General features: G+C 49.9%; 1 protein-coding gene across 1 annotated transcript in view; it reads right to left on the reverse strand.

The window, feature by feature from the left end:
• MUC5AC (mucin 5AC, oligomeric mucus/gel-forming) overlaps window positions 1-15,047 on the reverse strand; it is a 48,180-nt gene that overhangs the window by 11,184 nt on the left and 21,949 nt on the right. Inside the window, exons 30-34 of the mRNA XM_036765329.1 lie at window positions 14,898-14,941; window positions 14,606-14,797; window positions 9,848-13,894; window positions 8,235-9,001; window positions 26-8,114 (exon numbers count right to left, since the gene is read on the reverse strand). Coding sequence (XP_036621224.1) covers window positions 26-8,114; window positions 8,235-9,001; window positions 9,848-13,894; window positions 14,606-14,797; window positions 14,898-14,941 — 13,139 coding nt within the window. The remainder of the gene's footprint in view (window positions 1-25; window positions 8,115-8,234; window positions 9,002-9,847; window positions 13,895-14,605; window positions 14,798-14,897; window positions 14,942-15,047) is intronic.

The following is a 15,047-nucleotide window of genomic DNA, read 5'->3' on the forward strand; positions in this document are numbered from 1 at the left end:
AAGAATTCCTTTAAAAGGTACTTACCAGATTGATAGACTTTCCCAGACACGAAACAGTAACAAGATGAACTTGAATGTGGAGGTAAGGTGGTGAAGATTGTAGAAACATGGGCTGGTGGGAACGAACTAGATGGAGAAGGGGTTGTGGCTAAAGTACTCATGGAAATGGTTAGTGGAGAACTTGAGCTTGGCATTGCTGAAGGACAGGAATCCATAGGCTCACAGCAGAGGACACGAATCTCATAGTTGAAACACATTTTGAATTTCCCCTTCTGATCCTGGTTCCTGCAGATGAGTCCATAGTCAGGGTTACACTCTACCACCTGGCCTATTTTCTCAATGTTAATGTCAGGATAGTTCTGTGCTCGACACTGAAGCCGTGTGATGTATTCTGGCTTATGGCAGATTTTCTCTCCTCTTCTGATGATCTTATTGTAGGTTTCTACATCTCCACCATTGGCTCCAGAAGATGGGAAATCCACATCAAACCACTTGGTCCATGAGCACTGTGGCTGGCAGCTGGGAGCTGATGATTGGGTAGCTGTGCTAGGGGTTGTGGCTATGTGAGGTGAGGATGGTTTCATTCTTTCAGGTGGAGTGGAAACCGAGGTGGTTGCAGTTGGAGGAGAAGATTCAGGTGAGGTGATTTTGGTGGCCACAACATGGGAGGTGGTCTCAAGATGTGGTGCTGTGGTGAGTGCTGTGGTTGTGAGAGTGTTTGGAGATGTGCTAGGGATTGTGGCTGTGTGAGGTGAGGATGGTTTCATTCGTTCTGGTGGAGTGGAAAACGAGGTGGTTGCACTTGGAGGAGAAGATTCAGGTGAGGTGATTGTGGTGGCCACAACATGGGAGGTGGTCTCAAGACTTGGTGTTGTGGTGACTGCTGTGGTTGTGAGAGTGTTTAGAGATGTGCTAGGGGCTGTGCCTGTGTGAGGTGGGGATGGCTTCCTTCGTTCAGGTGGTGGGGAAACTGAGGTGGTTCCTGTTGGAGGTGAAGATTCAGGTGAGGTTGTTGTGGTGGCCACAACATGCGAGGCGGTCTCCAGACTTTGCTTTGTGGTGACCGCTGAGGTTAGGGGAGTAGTTGGTGAGGTAGCAGTAGTGACGGGGCACTCTCTCATGGGCTCACAGCACAGGACACGAATCTCATAGTTAAAACACATCTTGAATTTCCCCTTCTGATCCTGGTTCCTGCAGATGAGTCCATAGTCAGGGTTACACTCTACCACCTGGCCTATTTTCTCAATGTTAATGTCAGGATAGTTCTGTGCTCGACATTGAAGCCGTGTGATGTATTCTGGCTTATGGCAGATTTTCTCTCCACTTCTGATGATCTTATTGTAGGTTTCTACATCTCCACCATTGGCTCCAGAAGATGGGAAATCCACATCGAACCACTTGGTCCATGAGCACTGTGGCTGGCAGCTGGGAGCTGGTGATTGGGTAGCTGTGCTAGGGGATGTGGCTATGTGAGGTGAGGATGGTTTCATTCTTTCAGGTGGAGTGGAAACCGAGGTGGTTGCAGTTGGAGGAGAAGATTCAGGTGAGGTGATTTTGGTGGCCACAACATGGGAGGTGGTCTCAAGATGTGGTGCTGTGGTGAGTGCTGTGGTTGTGAGAGTGTTTGGAGATTTGCTAGGGGTTGTGGCTGTGTGAGGTGAGGATGGTTTCATTGGTTCAGGTGGAGGGGAAACTTTGGTGGTTGCAGTTAGAGGTGAAGACTCAGGTGAGGTGATTTTGGTGGCCACAACATGGGAGGTGGTCTCCAGACTTTGCTTTGTGGTGACTGCTGAGGTTATGGGAGTAGTTGGTGAGGTAGCAGTAGTGACGGGGCACTCTCTCATGGGCTCACAGCACAGGACACGAATCTCATAGTTGAAACACATCTTGAATTTCCCCTTCTGATCCTGGTTCCTGCAGATGAGGCCATAGTCAGAGTTGCACTCTACGACCTGGCCTGTTTCATTAATGCTAACCTCAGGGTGGGTCTCTGAACGACATTCAAGCTGGGTGATGTAGTCCGGCTTGTGGCAGATTTTCTCTCCTCTCGCCATGATGTTGTTGTATGTTTCATCATCTCCACCATTGGCTCCAGAAGATGGGAAATCCACATCGAACCACTTGGTCCATGAGCACTGTGGCTGGCAGCTGGGAGCTGGTGATTGGGTAGCTGTGCTAGGGGATGTGGCTATGTGAGGTGAGGATGGTTTCATTCTTTCAGGTGGAGTGGAAACCGAGGTGGTTGCAGTTGGAGGAGAAGATTCAGGTGAGGTGATTTTGGTGGCCACAACATGGGAGGTGGTCTCAAGACTTGGTGTTGTGGTGACTGCTGTGGTTGTGTGAGTGTTTGGAGATGTGCTAGGGGTTGTGCCTGAGTGAGGTGAGGATGGTTTCATTCTTTGAGGTGGTGTGGAAATCGAGGTGGTTGCAGTTGGAGGAGAAGATTCAGGTGAGGTGATTTTGGTGGCCACAACATGGGAGGTGGTCTCAAGACTTGGTGTTGTGGTGACTGCTGTGGTTGTAAGACTATTTGGAGATTTGCTAGGGGTTGTGGCTGTGTGAGGTGAGGATGGTTTCATTGGTTCAGGTGGAGGGGAAACTTTGGTGGTTGCAGTTAGAGGTGAAGACTCAGGTGAGGTGATTGTGGTGGCCACAACATGGGAGGTGGTCTCCAGACTTTGCTTTGTGGTGACTGCTGAGGTTATGGGAGTAGTTGGTGAGGTAGCAGTAGTGACGGGGCACTCTCTCATGGGCTCACAGCACAGGACACGAATCTCATAGTTGAAACACATCTTGAATTTCCCCTTCTGATCCTGGTTCCTGCAGATGAGGCCATAGTCAGAGTTGCACTCTACGACCTGGCCTGTTTCATTAATGCTAACCTCAGGGTGGGTCTCTGAACGACATTCAAGCTGGGTGATGTAGTCCGGCTTGTGGCAGATTTTCTCTCCTCTCGCCATGATGTTGTTGTATGTTTCATCATCTCCACCATTGGCTCCAGAAGATGGGAAATCCACATCGAACCACTTGGTCCATGAGCACTGTGGCTGGCAGCTGGGAGCTGGTGATTGGGTAGCTGTGCTAGGGGATGTGGCTATGTGAGGTGAGGATGGTTTCATTCTTTCAGGTGGAGTGGAAACCGAGGTGGTTGCAGTTGGAGGAGAAGATTCAGGTGAGGTGATTTTGGTGGCCACAACATGGGAGGTGGTCTCAAGATGTGATGCTGTGGTGAGTGCTGTGGTTGTGAGAGTGTTTGGAGATTTGCTAGGGGTTGTGGCTGTGTGAGGTGAGGATGGTTTCATTCTTTCAAGTGGAGTGGAAACCGAGGTGGTTGCACTTGGAGGAGAAGATTCAGGTGAAGTAATTGTGGTGGCCACAACATGGGAGGTGGTCTCAAGACTTGGTGTTGTGGTGACTGCTGTGGTTGTGAGAGTGTTTGGAGATGTGCTAGGGATTGTGGCTGTGTGAGGTGAGGATGGTTTCTTTCGTTCTGGTGGAGTGGAAAACGAGGTGCTCACGGTTAAAGTTGAAGATTCAGGCGAGGTGATTGTGGTGGCCACAACATGGGAGGTGGTCTCCAGACTTTGCTTTGTGGTGACTGCTGAGGTTATGGGAGTAGTTGGTGAGGTAGCAGTAGTGAGGGGGCACTCTCTCATGGGCTCACAGCACAGGACACGAATCTCATAGTTGAAACACATCTTGAATTTCCCCTTCTGATCCTGGTTCCTGCAGATGAGGCCATAGTCAGAGTTGCACTCTACCACCTGGCCTGTTTCATTAATGCTAACCTCAGGGTGGGTCTCTGAACGACACTCAAGCTGGGTGATGTAGTCCGGCTTGTGGCAGATTTTCTCTCCTCTCGCCATGATGTTGTTGTATGTTTCATCATCTCCACCATTGGCTCCAGAAGATGGGAAATCCACATCGAACCACTTGGTCCATGAGCACTGTGGCTGGCAGCTGGGAGCTGGTGATTGGGTAGCTGTGCTAGGGGATGTGGCTATGTGAGGTGAGGATGGTTTCATTCTTTCAGGTGGAGTGGAAACCGAGGTGGATGCAGTTGGAGGAGAAGATTCAGGTGAGGTGATTTTGGTGGCCACAACATGGGAGGTGGTCTCAAGACTTGGTGTTGTGGTGACTGCTGTGGTTGTGAGAGTGTTTGGAGATGTGCTAGGGGCTGTGCCTGTGTGAGGTGGGGATGGCTTCCTTCGTTCAGGTGGTGGGGAAACTGAGGTGGTTGCAATTAGAGGTGAAGACTCAGGTGAGGTGATTGTGGTGGCCACAACATGGGAGGTGGTCTCCAGACTTTGCTTTGTGGTGACCGCTGAGGTTAGGGGAGTAGTTGGTGAGGTAGCAGTAGTGACGGGGCACTCTCTCATGGGCTCACAGCACAGGACACGAATCTCATAGTTAAAACACATCTTGAATTTCCCCTTCTGATCCTGGTTCCTGCAGATGAGTCCATAGTCAGGGTTACACTCTACCACCTGGCCTATTTTCTCAATGTTAATGTCAGGATAGTTCTGTGCTCGACATTGAAGCCGTGTGATGTATTCTGGCTTATGGCAGATTTTCTCTCCTCTTCTGATGATCTTATTGTAGGTTTCTACATCTCCACCATTGGCTCCAGAAGATGGGAAATCCACATCAAACCACTTGGTCCATGAGCACTGTGGCTGGCAGCTGGGAGCTGGTGATTGGGTAGCTGTGCTAGGGGTTGTGGCTATGTGAGGTGAGGATGGTTTCATTCTTTGAGGTGGAGTGGAAACCGAGGTGGTTGCAGTTGGAGGAGAAGATTCAGGTGAGGTGATTGTGGTGGCCACAACATGGGAGGTGGTCTCAAGACTTGGTGTTGTGGTGACTGCTGTGGTTGTGAGAGTGTTTGGAGATGTGCTTGGGGTTGTGGCTGTGTGAGGTGAGGATGGCTTCCTTCGTTCAGGTGGAGTGGAAACCGAGGTGATTGCTGTTGGAGGAGAAGATACAGGTGAGGTGATTGTGGTGGCCACAACATGGGAGGTGGCCTCAAGACTTGTTGTTGTGGTGACTGCTGTGGTTGTGAGAGTGTTTGGAGATGTGCTGGGGGTTGTGGCTATGTGAGGTGAGGATGGTTTCATTCTTTGAGGTGGAGTGGAAACCGAGGTGGTTGCAGTTGGAGGAGAAGATTCAGGTGAGGTGATTGTGGTGGCCACAACATGGGAGGTGGTCTCAAGACTTGGTGTTGTGGTGACTGCTGTGGTTGTGAGAGTGTTTGGAGATGTGCTTGGGGTTGTGGCTATGTGAGGTGAGGATGGTTTCATTCTTTGAGGTGGAGTGGAAACCGAGGTGGTTGCAGTTGGAGGAGAAGATTCAGGTGAGGTGATTGTGGTGGCCACAACATGGGAGGTGGTCTCAAGACTTGGTGTTGTGGTGACTGCTGTGGTTGTGAGAGTGTTTGGAGATGTGCTTGGGGTTGTGGCTATGTGAGGTGAGGATGGTTTCATTCTTTGAGGTGGAGTGGAAACCGAGGTGGTTGCAGTTGGAGGAGAAGATTCAGGTGAGGTGATTGTGGTGGCCACAACATGGGAGGTGGTCTCAAGACTTGTTGTTGTGGTGACTGCTGTGGTTGTGAGAGTGTTTGGAGATGTGCTGGGGGTTGTGGCAATGTGAGTTGAGGATGGTTTCATTCTTTGAGGTGGAGTGGAAACCGAGGTGGTTGCAGTTGGAGGAGAAGATTCAGGTGAGGTAATTGTGGTGGCCACAACATGGGAGGTGGTCTCAAGACTTGGTGTTGTGGTGACTGCTGTGGTTGTGAGAGTGTTTGGAGATGTGCTTGGGGTTGTGGCTGTGTGAGGTGAGGATGGCTTCCTTCGTTCAGGTGGAGTGGAAACCGAGGTGGTTGCTGTTGGAGGAGAAGATACAGGTGAGGTGATTTTGGTGGCCACAACATGGGAGGTGGTCTCAAGACTTGTTGTTGTGGTGACTGCTGTGGTTGTGAGAGTGTTTGGAGATGTGCTGGGGGTTGTGGCTATGTGAGGTGAGGATGGTTTCATTCTTTGAGGTGGAGTGGAAACCGAGGTGGTTGCAGTTGGAGGAGAAGATTCAGGTGAGGTGATTGTGGTGGCCACAACATGGGAGGTGGTCTCAAGACTTGGTGTTGTGGTGACTGCTGTGGTTGTGAGAGTGTTTGGAGATGTGCTTGGGGTTGTGGCTGTGTGAGGTGAGGATGGCTTCCTTCGTTCAGGTGGAGGGGAAACTGAAGTGGTTCCTGTTGGAGGTGAAGATTCAGGTGAGGTTGTTGTGGTGGCCACAACATGGGAGGTGGTCTCCAGACTTTGCTTTGTGGTGACCGCTGCGGTTATTGGAGTAGTTGGTGAGATAGCAGTAGTGACGGGGCACTCTCTCATGGGCTCACAGCACAGGACACGAATCTCATAGTTGAAACACATCTTGAATTTCCCCTTCTGATCCTGGTTCCTGCAGATGAGGCCATAGTCAGAGTTGCACTCTACGACCTGGCCTGTTTCATTAATGCTAACCTCAGGGTGGGTCTCTGAACGACATTCAAGCTGGGTGATGTAGTCCGGCTTGTGGCAGATTTTCTCTCCTCTCGCCATGATGTTGTTGTATGTTTCATCATCTCCACCATTGGCTCCAGAAGATGGGAAATCCACATCGAACCACTTGGTCCATGAGCACTGTGGCTGGCAGGTTTTAGTCCCTGTCGGTTTGTGTTCTGTGCTAATTGTGTATCCTCCATGGGGGCCAGGAGTCTTTGTAGGAGATATTTCAGTTGTTTGGGTGGTCTGTTCTGTCTGACCACACACATTTTTCTCCGAACAACATTTGATGCGGATTTCATAGTTGTAGCATATGGGCGGGAGCTGATCTTTGTTCAGGCACAGCAGCCCCTCTGTCTTGCTACAAGTCACATTCTGCTCCAGGTCTTTCAAAGGTGTGTTGGGGAAGCTCACAGCTCTGCATTCCACCTCGGTCGGGACCTCACAAAATTTGTATCCTTTTGCCCTTAAATCCTTAAAGGTATCGAAATCTCCTCCATTTATATCTGATTCAGGATAACTCCCATCTATCCACTTCGTCCATTCACAGACTTCTTTTACACATGATTTGGTCACTGATACCATTGTAACCGACGTTGCTGTGGCAGCAGGAGATTGACTGCTTGTTTCAGGTGTCCCTGGGGGAGGAGAGGCTCCCATCCTTGTCTGCTGCCTTGTTGTTGCAGGTGAAGTGGAAACTGATGGCCCTGTGCTTATACTTGAAGATGTAGTGGAAGTAATTGGGATGGACAAAATATGGGAGCTGGTCTCCAGACTTGTTGTTGTGGTGACTGCTGTGGTTGTGAGAGTGTTTGGAGATGTGCTAGGCGTTGTGGCTGTGTGAGGTGAGGATGGCTTCCTTCGTTCCGGTGGAGTGGAAAACGACGTGGTTGCAGTTAGAGGTGAAGACTCAGGTGAGGTGATTGTGGTGGCCACATAATGGGAGGTGGTCTCCAGACTTTGCTTTGTGGTGACTGCTGAGGTTATGGGTGTACTTGGTGATATAGAAGTGGTGATGGGGCAGTCCTTCATGGGCTCACAGCACAGGACACGGATCTCATAGTTAAAACACATCTTGAATTTCCCCTTCTGATCCTGGTTCCTGCAGATGAGTCCATAGTCAGGGTTACACTCTACCACCTGGCCTATTTTCTCAATGTTAACGTCGGGATAGTTCTGTGCTCGACATTGAAGCCGTGTGATATATTCTGGCTTATGGCAGATTTTCTCTCCACTTCTGATGATCTTATTGTAGGTTTCTACATCTCCACCATTGGCTCCAGAAGATGGGAAATCCACATCAAACCACTTGGTCCATGAGCACTGTGGCTGGCAGCTGGGAGCTGGTGATTGGATAGCTGTGCTAGGGGATGTGGCTATGTGAGGTGAGGATGGTTTCATTCTTTCAGGTGGAGTGTATACCGAGGTAGTTGCAGTTAGAGGTGAAGACTCAGGTGAGGTGATTGTGGTGGCCACATAATGGGAGGTGCTCTCAAGACTTGTTGTTGTGGTGACTGCTGTGGTTTTGAGAGTGTTTGGAGATGTGCTAGGCGTTGTGGCTGTGTGAGGTGAGGATGGCTTCCTTCGTTCAGGTGGAGGGGAAACTGAGGTGGTTGCAATTAGAGGTGAAGACTCAGGTAAGGTGATTGTGGTGGCCACAACATGGGAGGTGGTCTCAAGACTTGGTGTTGTGGTGACTGCTGTGGTTGTGAAAGTGTTTGGAGATGTGCTATGGGCTGTGCCTGTGTGAGGTGAGGATGGCTTCCTTCGTTCAGGTGGAGTGGAAAATGAGTTGGTTGCAGTTAGAGGTGAAGACTCAGGTGAGGTGATTGTGGTGGCCACAACATGGGAGGTGGTCTCCAGACTTTGTTTTGTGGTGACTGCTGAGGTTATGGGAATACTTGGTGATATAGAAGTGGTGACAGGGCAGTCCTTCATGGGCTCACAGCACAGGACACGAATCTCATAGTTGAAACACATCTTGAATTTCCCCTTCTGATCCTGGTTCCTGCAGATGAGTCCATAGTCAGGGTTGCACTCTACCACCTGGCCTGTTTCATTAATGCTAACCTCAGGGTGGTTCTCTGAACGACATTCAAGCTGGGTGATGTAGTCCGGCTTGTGGCAGATTTTCTCTCCTCTCGCCATGATGTTGTTGTATGTTTCGTCATCTCCACCATTGGCTCCAGAAGATGGGAAATCCACATCAAACCACTTGGTCCATGAGCACTGTGGCTGGCAGCTGGGAGCTGGTGATTGGGTAGCTGTGCTAGGGGTTGTGGCTATGTGAGGTGAGGATGGTTTCATTCTTTCAGGTGGAGTCGAAAACGAGGTGGTTGCAGTTGGAGGAGAAGATTCAGGTGAGGTGATTGTGGTGGCCACAACATGGGAGGTGGTCTCAAGACTTGGTGTTGTGGTGAGTGCTGTGGTTGTGAGAGTGTTTGGAGATGTGCTTGGGGTTGTGGCTGTGTGAGGTGAGGATGGCTTCCTTCGTTCAGGTGGTGGGGAAACTGAGGTGGTTCCTGTTGGAGGTGAAGATTCAGGTGAGGTTGTTGTGGTGGCCACAACATGCAAGGTGGTCTCCAGACTTTGCTTTGTGGTGACCGCTGAGGTTATGGGAGTAGTTGGTGAGGTAGCAGTAGTGACGGGGCACTCTCTCATGGGCTCACAGCACAGGACACGAATCTCATAGTTAAAACACATCTTGAATTTCCCCTTCTGATCCTGGTTCCTGCAGATGAGTCCATAGTCAGGGTTACACTCTACCACCTGGCCTATTTTCTCAATGTTAATGTCAGGATAGTTCTGTGCTCGACATTGAAGCCGTGTGATGTATTCTGGCTTATGGCAGATTTTCTCTCCTCTTCTGATGATCTTATTGTAGGTTTCTACATCTCCACCATTGGCTCCAGAAGATGGGAAATCCACATCAAACCACTTGGTCCATGAGCACTGTGGCTGGCAGCTGGGAGCTGGTGATTGGGTAGCTGTGCTAGGGGTTGTGGCTATGTGAGGTGAGGATGGTTTCATTCTTTCAGGTGGAGTGGAAACCGAGGTGGTTGCAGTTGGAGGAGAAGATTCAGGTGAGGTGATTTTGGTGGCCACAACATGGGAGGTGGTCTCAAGATATGGTGTTGTGGTGACTGCTGTGGTTGTAAGACTATTTGGAGATTTGCTAGGGGTTGTGGCTGTGTGAGGTGAGGATGGTTTCATTCTTTCAGGTGGAGTGTATACCGAGGTAGTTGCAGTTAGAGGTGAAGACTCAGGTGAGGTGATTTTGGTGGCCACATAATGGGAGGTTCTCTCAAGACTTCTTGTTGTGGTGACTGCTGTGGTTGTGAGAGTGTTTGGAGATGTGCTAGGGGTTGTGGCTGTGTGAGGTGAGGATGGCTTCCTTCGTTCAGGTGGAGTGGAAAATGAGTTGGTTGCAGTTAGAGGTGAAGACTCAGGTGAGGTGATTGTGGTGGCCACATAATGGGAGGTGCTCTCAAGACTTGTTGTTGTGGTGACTGCTGTGGTTGTGGGAGTGTTTGGAGATGTGCTAGGCGTTGTGGCTGTGTGAGGTGAGGATGGCTTCCTTCGTTCAGGTGGAGGGGAAACTGAGGTGGTTGCAATTAGAGGTGAAGACTCAGGTGAGGTGATTGCGGTGGCCAGAAAATGGGAGTTAGTCTCAAGACTTGGTGTTGTGGTGACTGCTGTGGTTGTGAGAGTGTTTGGAGATGTGCTAGGGGTTGTGGCTGTGTGAGGTGAGGATGGCTTCCTTCGTTCAGGTGGAGTGGAAAACGAGGTGGTTCCTGTTGGAGGTGAAGATTCAGGTGAGGTTGTTGTGGTGGCCACAACATGCGAGGTGGTCTCCAGACTTTGCTTTGTGGTGACCGCTGCGGTTATTGGAGTAGTTGGTGAGGTAGCAGTAGTGACGGGGCACTCTCTCATGGGCTCACAGCACAGTACACGAATTTCATAGTTAAAACACATCTTGAATTTCCCCTTCTGATCCTGGTTCCTGCAGATGAGTCCATAGTCAGGGTTGCACTCTACCACCTGGCCTGTTTCATTAATGCTAACCTCAGGGTGGGTCTCTGAACGACATTCAAGCTGGGTGATGTAGTCCGGCTTGTGGCAGATTTTCTCTCCTCTCGCCATGATGTTGTTGTATGTTTCGTCATCTCCACCATTGGCTCCAGAAGATGGGAAATCCACATCAAACCACTTGGTCCATGAGCACTGTGGCTGGCAGCTTGGAGCTGGTGATTGGGTAGCTGTGCTAGGCGTTGTGGCTATTTGAGGAGAGGATGGTTTCATTCTTTCAGGTGGAGTGGAAACCGAGGTGGTTGCTGTTGGAGGAGAAGATTCAGGTGAGGTGATTGTGGTGGCCACAACATGGGAGGTGGTCTCAAGACTTGTTGTTGTGGTGACTGCTGTGGTTGTGAGAGTGTTTGGAGATGTGCTTGGGGTTGTGGCTGCGTGAGGTGGGGATGGCTTCCTTCGTTCAGGTGGTGGGGAAACTGAGGTGGTTCCTGTTGGAGGTGAAGATTCAGGTGAGGTTGTTGTGGTGGTCACAACATGCAAGGTGGTCTCCAGACTTTGCTTTGTGGTGACCGCTGAGGTTATGGGAGTAGTTGGTGAGGTAGCAGTAGTGACGGGGCACTCTCTCATGGGCTCACAGCACAGGACACGAATCTCATAGTTAAAACACATCTTGAATTTCCCCTTCTGATCCTGGTTCCTGCAGATGAGTCCATAGTCAGGGTTACACTCTACCACCTGGCCTATTTTCTCAATGTTAATGTCAGGATAGTTCTGTGCTCGACATTGAAGCCGTGTGATGTATTCTGGCTTATGGCAGATTTTCTCTCCTCTTCTGATGATCTTATTGTAGGTTTCTACATCTCCACCATTGGCTCCAGAAGATGGGAAATCCACATCAAACCACTTGGTCCATGAGCACTGTGGCTGGCAGCTGGGAGCTGGTGATTGGGTAGCTGTGCTAGGGGTTGTGGCTATGTGAGGTGAGGATGGTTTCATTCTTTCAGGTGGAGTGGAAACCGTGGTGGTTGCAGTTGGAGGAGAAGATTCAGGTGAGGTGATTTTGGTGGCCACAACATGGGAGGTGGTCTCAAGATTTGGTGTTGTGGTGACTGCTGTGGTTGTAAGACTATTTGGAGATTTGCTAGGGGTTGTGGCTGTGTGAGGTGAGGATGGTTTCATTCTTTCAGGTGGAGTGTATACCGAGGTAGTTGCAGTTAGAGGTGAAGACTCAGGTGAGGTGATTTTGGTGGCCACATAATGGGAGGTGCTCTCAAGACTTCTTGTTGTGGTGACTGCTGTGGTTGTGAGAGTGTTTGGAGATGTGCTAGGGGTTGTGGCTGTGTGAGGTGAGGATGGCTTCCTTCGTTCAGATGGAGTGGAAAATGAGTTGGTTGCAGTTAGAGGTGAAGACTCAGGTGAGGTGATTGTGGTGGCCACATAATGGGAGGTGCTCTCAAGACTTGTTGTTGTGGTGACTGCTGTGGTTGTGGGAGTGTTTGGAGATGTGCTAGGCGTTGTGGCTGTGTGAGGTGAGGATGGCTTCCTTCGTTCAGGTGGAGGGGAAACTGAGGTGGTTGCAATTAGAGGTGAAGACTCAGGTGAGGTGATTGTGGTGGCCAGAAAATGGGAGTTAGTCTCAAGACTTGGTGTTGTGGTGACTGCTGTGGTTGTGAGAGTGTTTGGAAATGTGCTAGGGGTTGTGGCTGTGTGAGGTGAGGATGGCTTCCTTCGTTCAGGTGGAGTGGAAAACGAGGTGGTTCCTGTTGGAGGTGAAGATTCAGGTGAGGTTGTTGTGGTGGCCACAACATGGGAGGTGGTCTCCAGACTTTGCTTTGTGGTGACCGCTGCGGTTATTGGAGTAGTTGGTGAGGTAGCAGTAGTGACGGGGCACTCTCTCATGGGCTCACAGCACAGTACACGAATCTCATAGTTAAAACACATCTTGAATTTCCCCTTCTGATCCTGGTTCCTGCAGATGAGTCCATAGTCAGGGTTGCACTCTACCACCTGGCCTGTTTCATTAATGCTAACCTCAGGGTGGGTCTCTGAACGACATTCAAGCTGGGTGATGTAGTCCGGCTTGTGGCAGATTTTCTCTCCTCTCGCCATGATGTTGTTGTATGTTTCATCATCTCCACCATTGGCTCCAGAAGATGGGAAATCCACATCGAACCACTTGGTCCATGAGCACTGTGGCTGGCAGGTTTTAGTCCCTGTCGGTTTGTGTTCTGTGCTAATTGTGTATCCTCCATGGGGGCCAGGAGTCTTTGTAGGAGATATTTCAGTTGTTTGGGTGGTCTGTTCTGTCTGACCACACACATTTTTCTCCGAACAACATTTGATGCGGATTTCATAGTTGTAGCATATGGGCGGGAGCTGATCTTTGTTCAGGCACAGCAGCCCCTCTGTCTTGCTACAAGTCACATTCTGCTCCAGGTCTTTCAAAGGTGTGTTGGGGAAGCTCACAGCTCTGCATTCCACCTCGGTCGGGACCTCACAAAATTTGTATCCTTTTGCCCTTAAATCCTTAAAGGTATCAAAATCTCCTCCATTTATATCTGATTCAGGATAACTCCCATCTATCCACTTCGTCCATTCACAGACTTCTTTTACACATGATTTGGTCACTGATACCATTGTAACCAATGTTGCTGTGGCAGCAGGAGATTGACTGCTTGTTTCCGGTTTCCCTGGGGAAGGAGAGGCTCCCGTTCTTGTCTCAGTTTCCTTTGTTGATCGAAAGGGCGTGGATTTGGTCTGGTGACTCTTTGAGATTCCTTTGGGTTCTGGTGTTGTAGCTGTTGAAATAATTATGCCATGTGTAATTGCGCTTCTAGGATGTGGTTCTGTTGTGAAAGCTGTGACATGGTGGAGTGGACATGGTTGAGAAAAGCAGCATAGAATTCTGATCTGGTAGTTGTCACATTTTCCAGATGCCTGATCCTTATTGTGGCAGATAAGACCCTGCGTTCTGCTGCACTCCACAGTCTGGTTGAGCTCCTGCCATGGCACCGCAGGGAACTCAGCAGCCCTGCATTCTACCTCCTTGGGGGATCTGCATACTCTGTAGCCCTCTGCTCTGATGTTCTGCAGGGTATCATAATCGCCACTGTTCTCTCCAGTGCCTGGGTGGCTGACATCTAGCCAAGGAGACCAAGTGCAAACGTCTTCAACACACTTCGTGGTTTCAGATCTCATGCCAGGTGTACTGACACTTTGAAAAGTAGTTGTTGATGTACCACCAGTGCCTGTAGCAGGAACAGTGAATGGTTCTGTGTTCACCCTTTTTACAGTCGGGACTGTCATCGGCAGAGAAGTCGTGAAAGGTTCTGCAGTGAAACCAGTTGCAGTTGGGACTGTCATTGGCAGAGAAGTTGCGAAATGTTCCACAGTGAAGCCAGTTCCTGGTCGGACTGCTGTCGTAGCTCCATGTCCTCGAGATGTAAAATGATGATCTAGGGTTTTAGAAGAAAGTGGATAATTGAAAATGAGGTTATCTACCCTCCCCTCCCCCAATTAATGTGACATTAGTTTTGCAGAGGAAAAAAACATGTTTGCCATGAGGCTGGAACTCTAAGGAAGCCTCAACATTGTCTCTGGCCAGGGGATCATCTTAGACATTTAGTCCCGAGGTTGTCCATCGGTATCTTCAAGTTAGTAAAGGAAGTTAAGGGGGCTCCCTCGTGTGGAAAGAGGGCAATGTAGAAGAAGACATCAGAGGAAACCATGCTGCTAAAATTGCCCAGAGCAAGTGAGTAAGCCTGCCTACTTCGGATCCTTCTAGAATACTGGAACTAGCAAAAGATGCCAGGTATTTTCCCTGGAGCCTATGACCCAGAGAATTTCCCGGTCCCTTGACCCAGCAGCACCTCCCTGCCCTGAAATCACTTTGTGTCTTCTTCCGCAGTCAACAGAAAGGAAGATCCTTGGGGGCAGAGATGATCTCCTTTCTGCCTCTGTATTCGCAGTGTGTGGCACAGCAGCATGCATGTTCACAATTGCCAATGGATTAACTGCAGACTTGGGTTGTGTGGCCTTACCCCATGGGGTGGTGTCAGAGAAGGAGAAGGTGGTGGACGGGGCTGGGGTGGTGAGGTCACAGTCATACGTCTTGCCCTCGATAGTGCCATTGGCACTGCAGGTTCCAGTGATGCAGCCTCCCGTGCCATCTGGGGTGTGGTAAATGATATCCCCAGGGTGAAAAGCCTTTCCTTTGTAAGTGCAGATACATGCTGGCAACCAGAAGAGATAGGGACCTCATCAAATATCTGACATGACACTCAGCCAGCCCCAACCCAGGGGGATGCCCACAAAAACTAGCCCATCTCTTACCCTTTGAGTTGTAAGTGCACTTGATGCCTGTCTCAGTGCATGAGCTGAGAAGAGAGAGAAAAATGGGAAGAGGAGCCAGAGATGGCTGGCCCAATACTATCTCCTGAGTATCTCTCAAGGGAGGCAGCCACAATCACCAGTCTCATTTGG

The sequence above is a fragment of the Trichosurus vulpecula genome, chromosome 6, assembly GCF_011100635.1.
Source record: "Trichosurus vulpecula isolate mTriVul1 chromosome 6, mTriVul1.pri, whole genome shotgun sequence".
Classification (NCBI taxonomy): Eukaryota; Metazoa; Chordata; class Mammalia; order Diprotodontia; family Phalangeridae; genus Trichosurus; species Trichosurus vulpecula.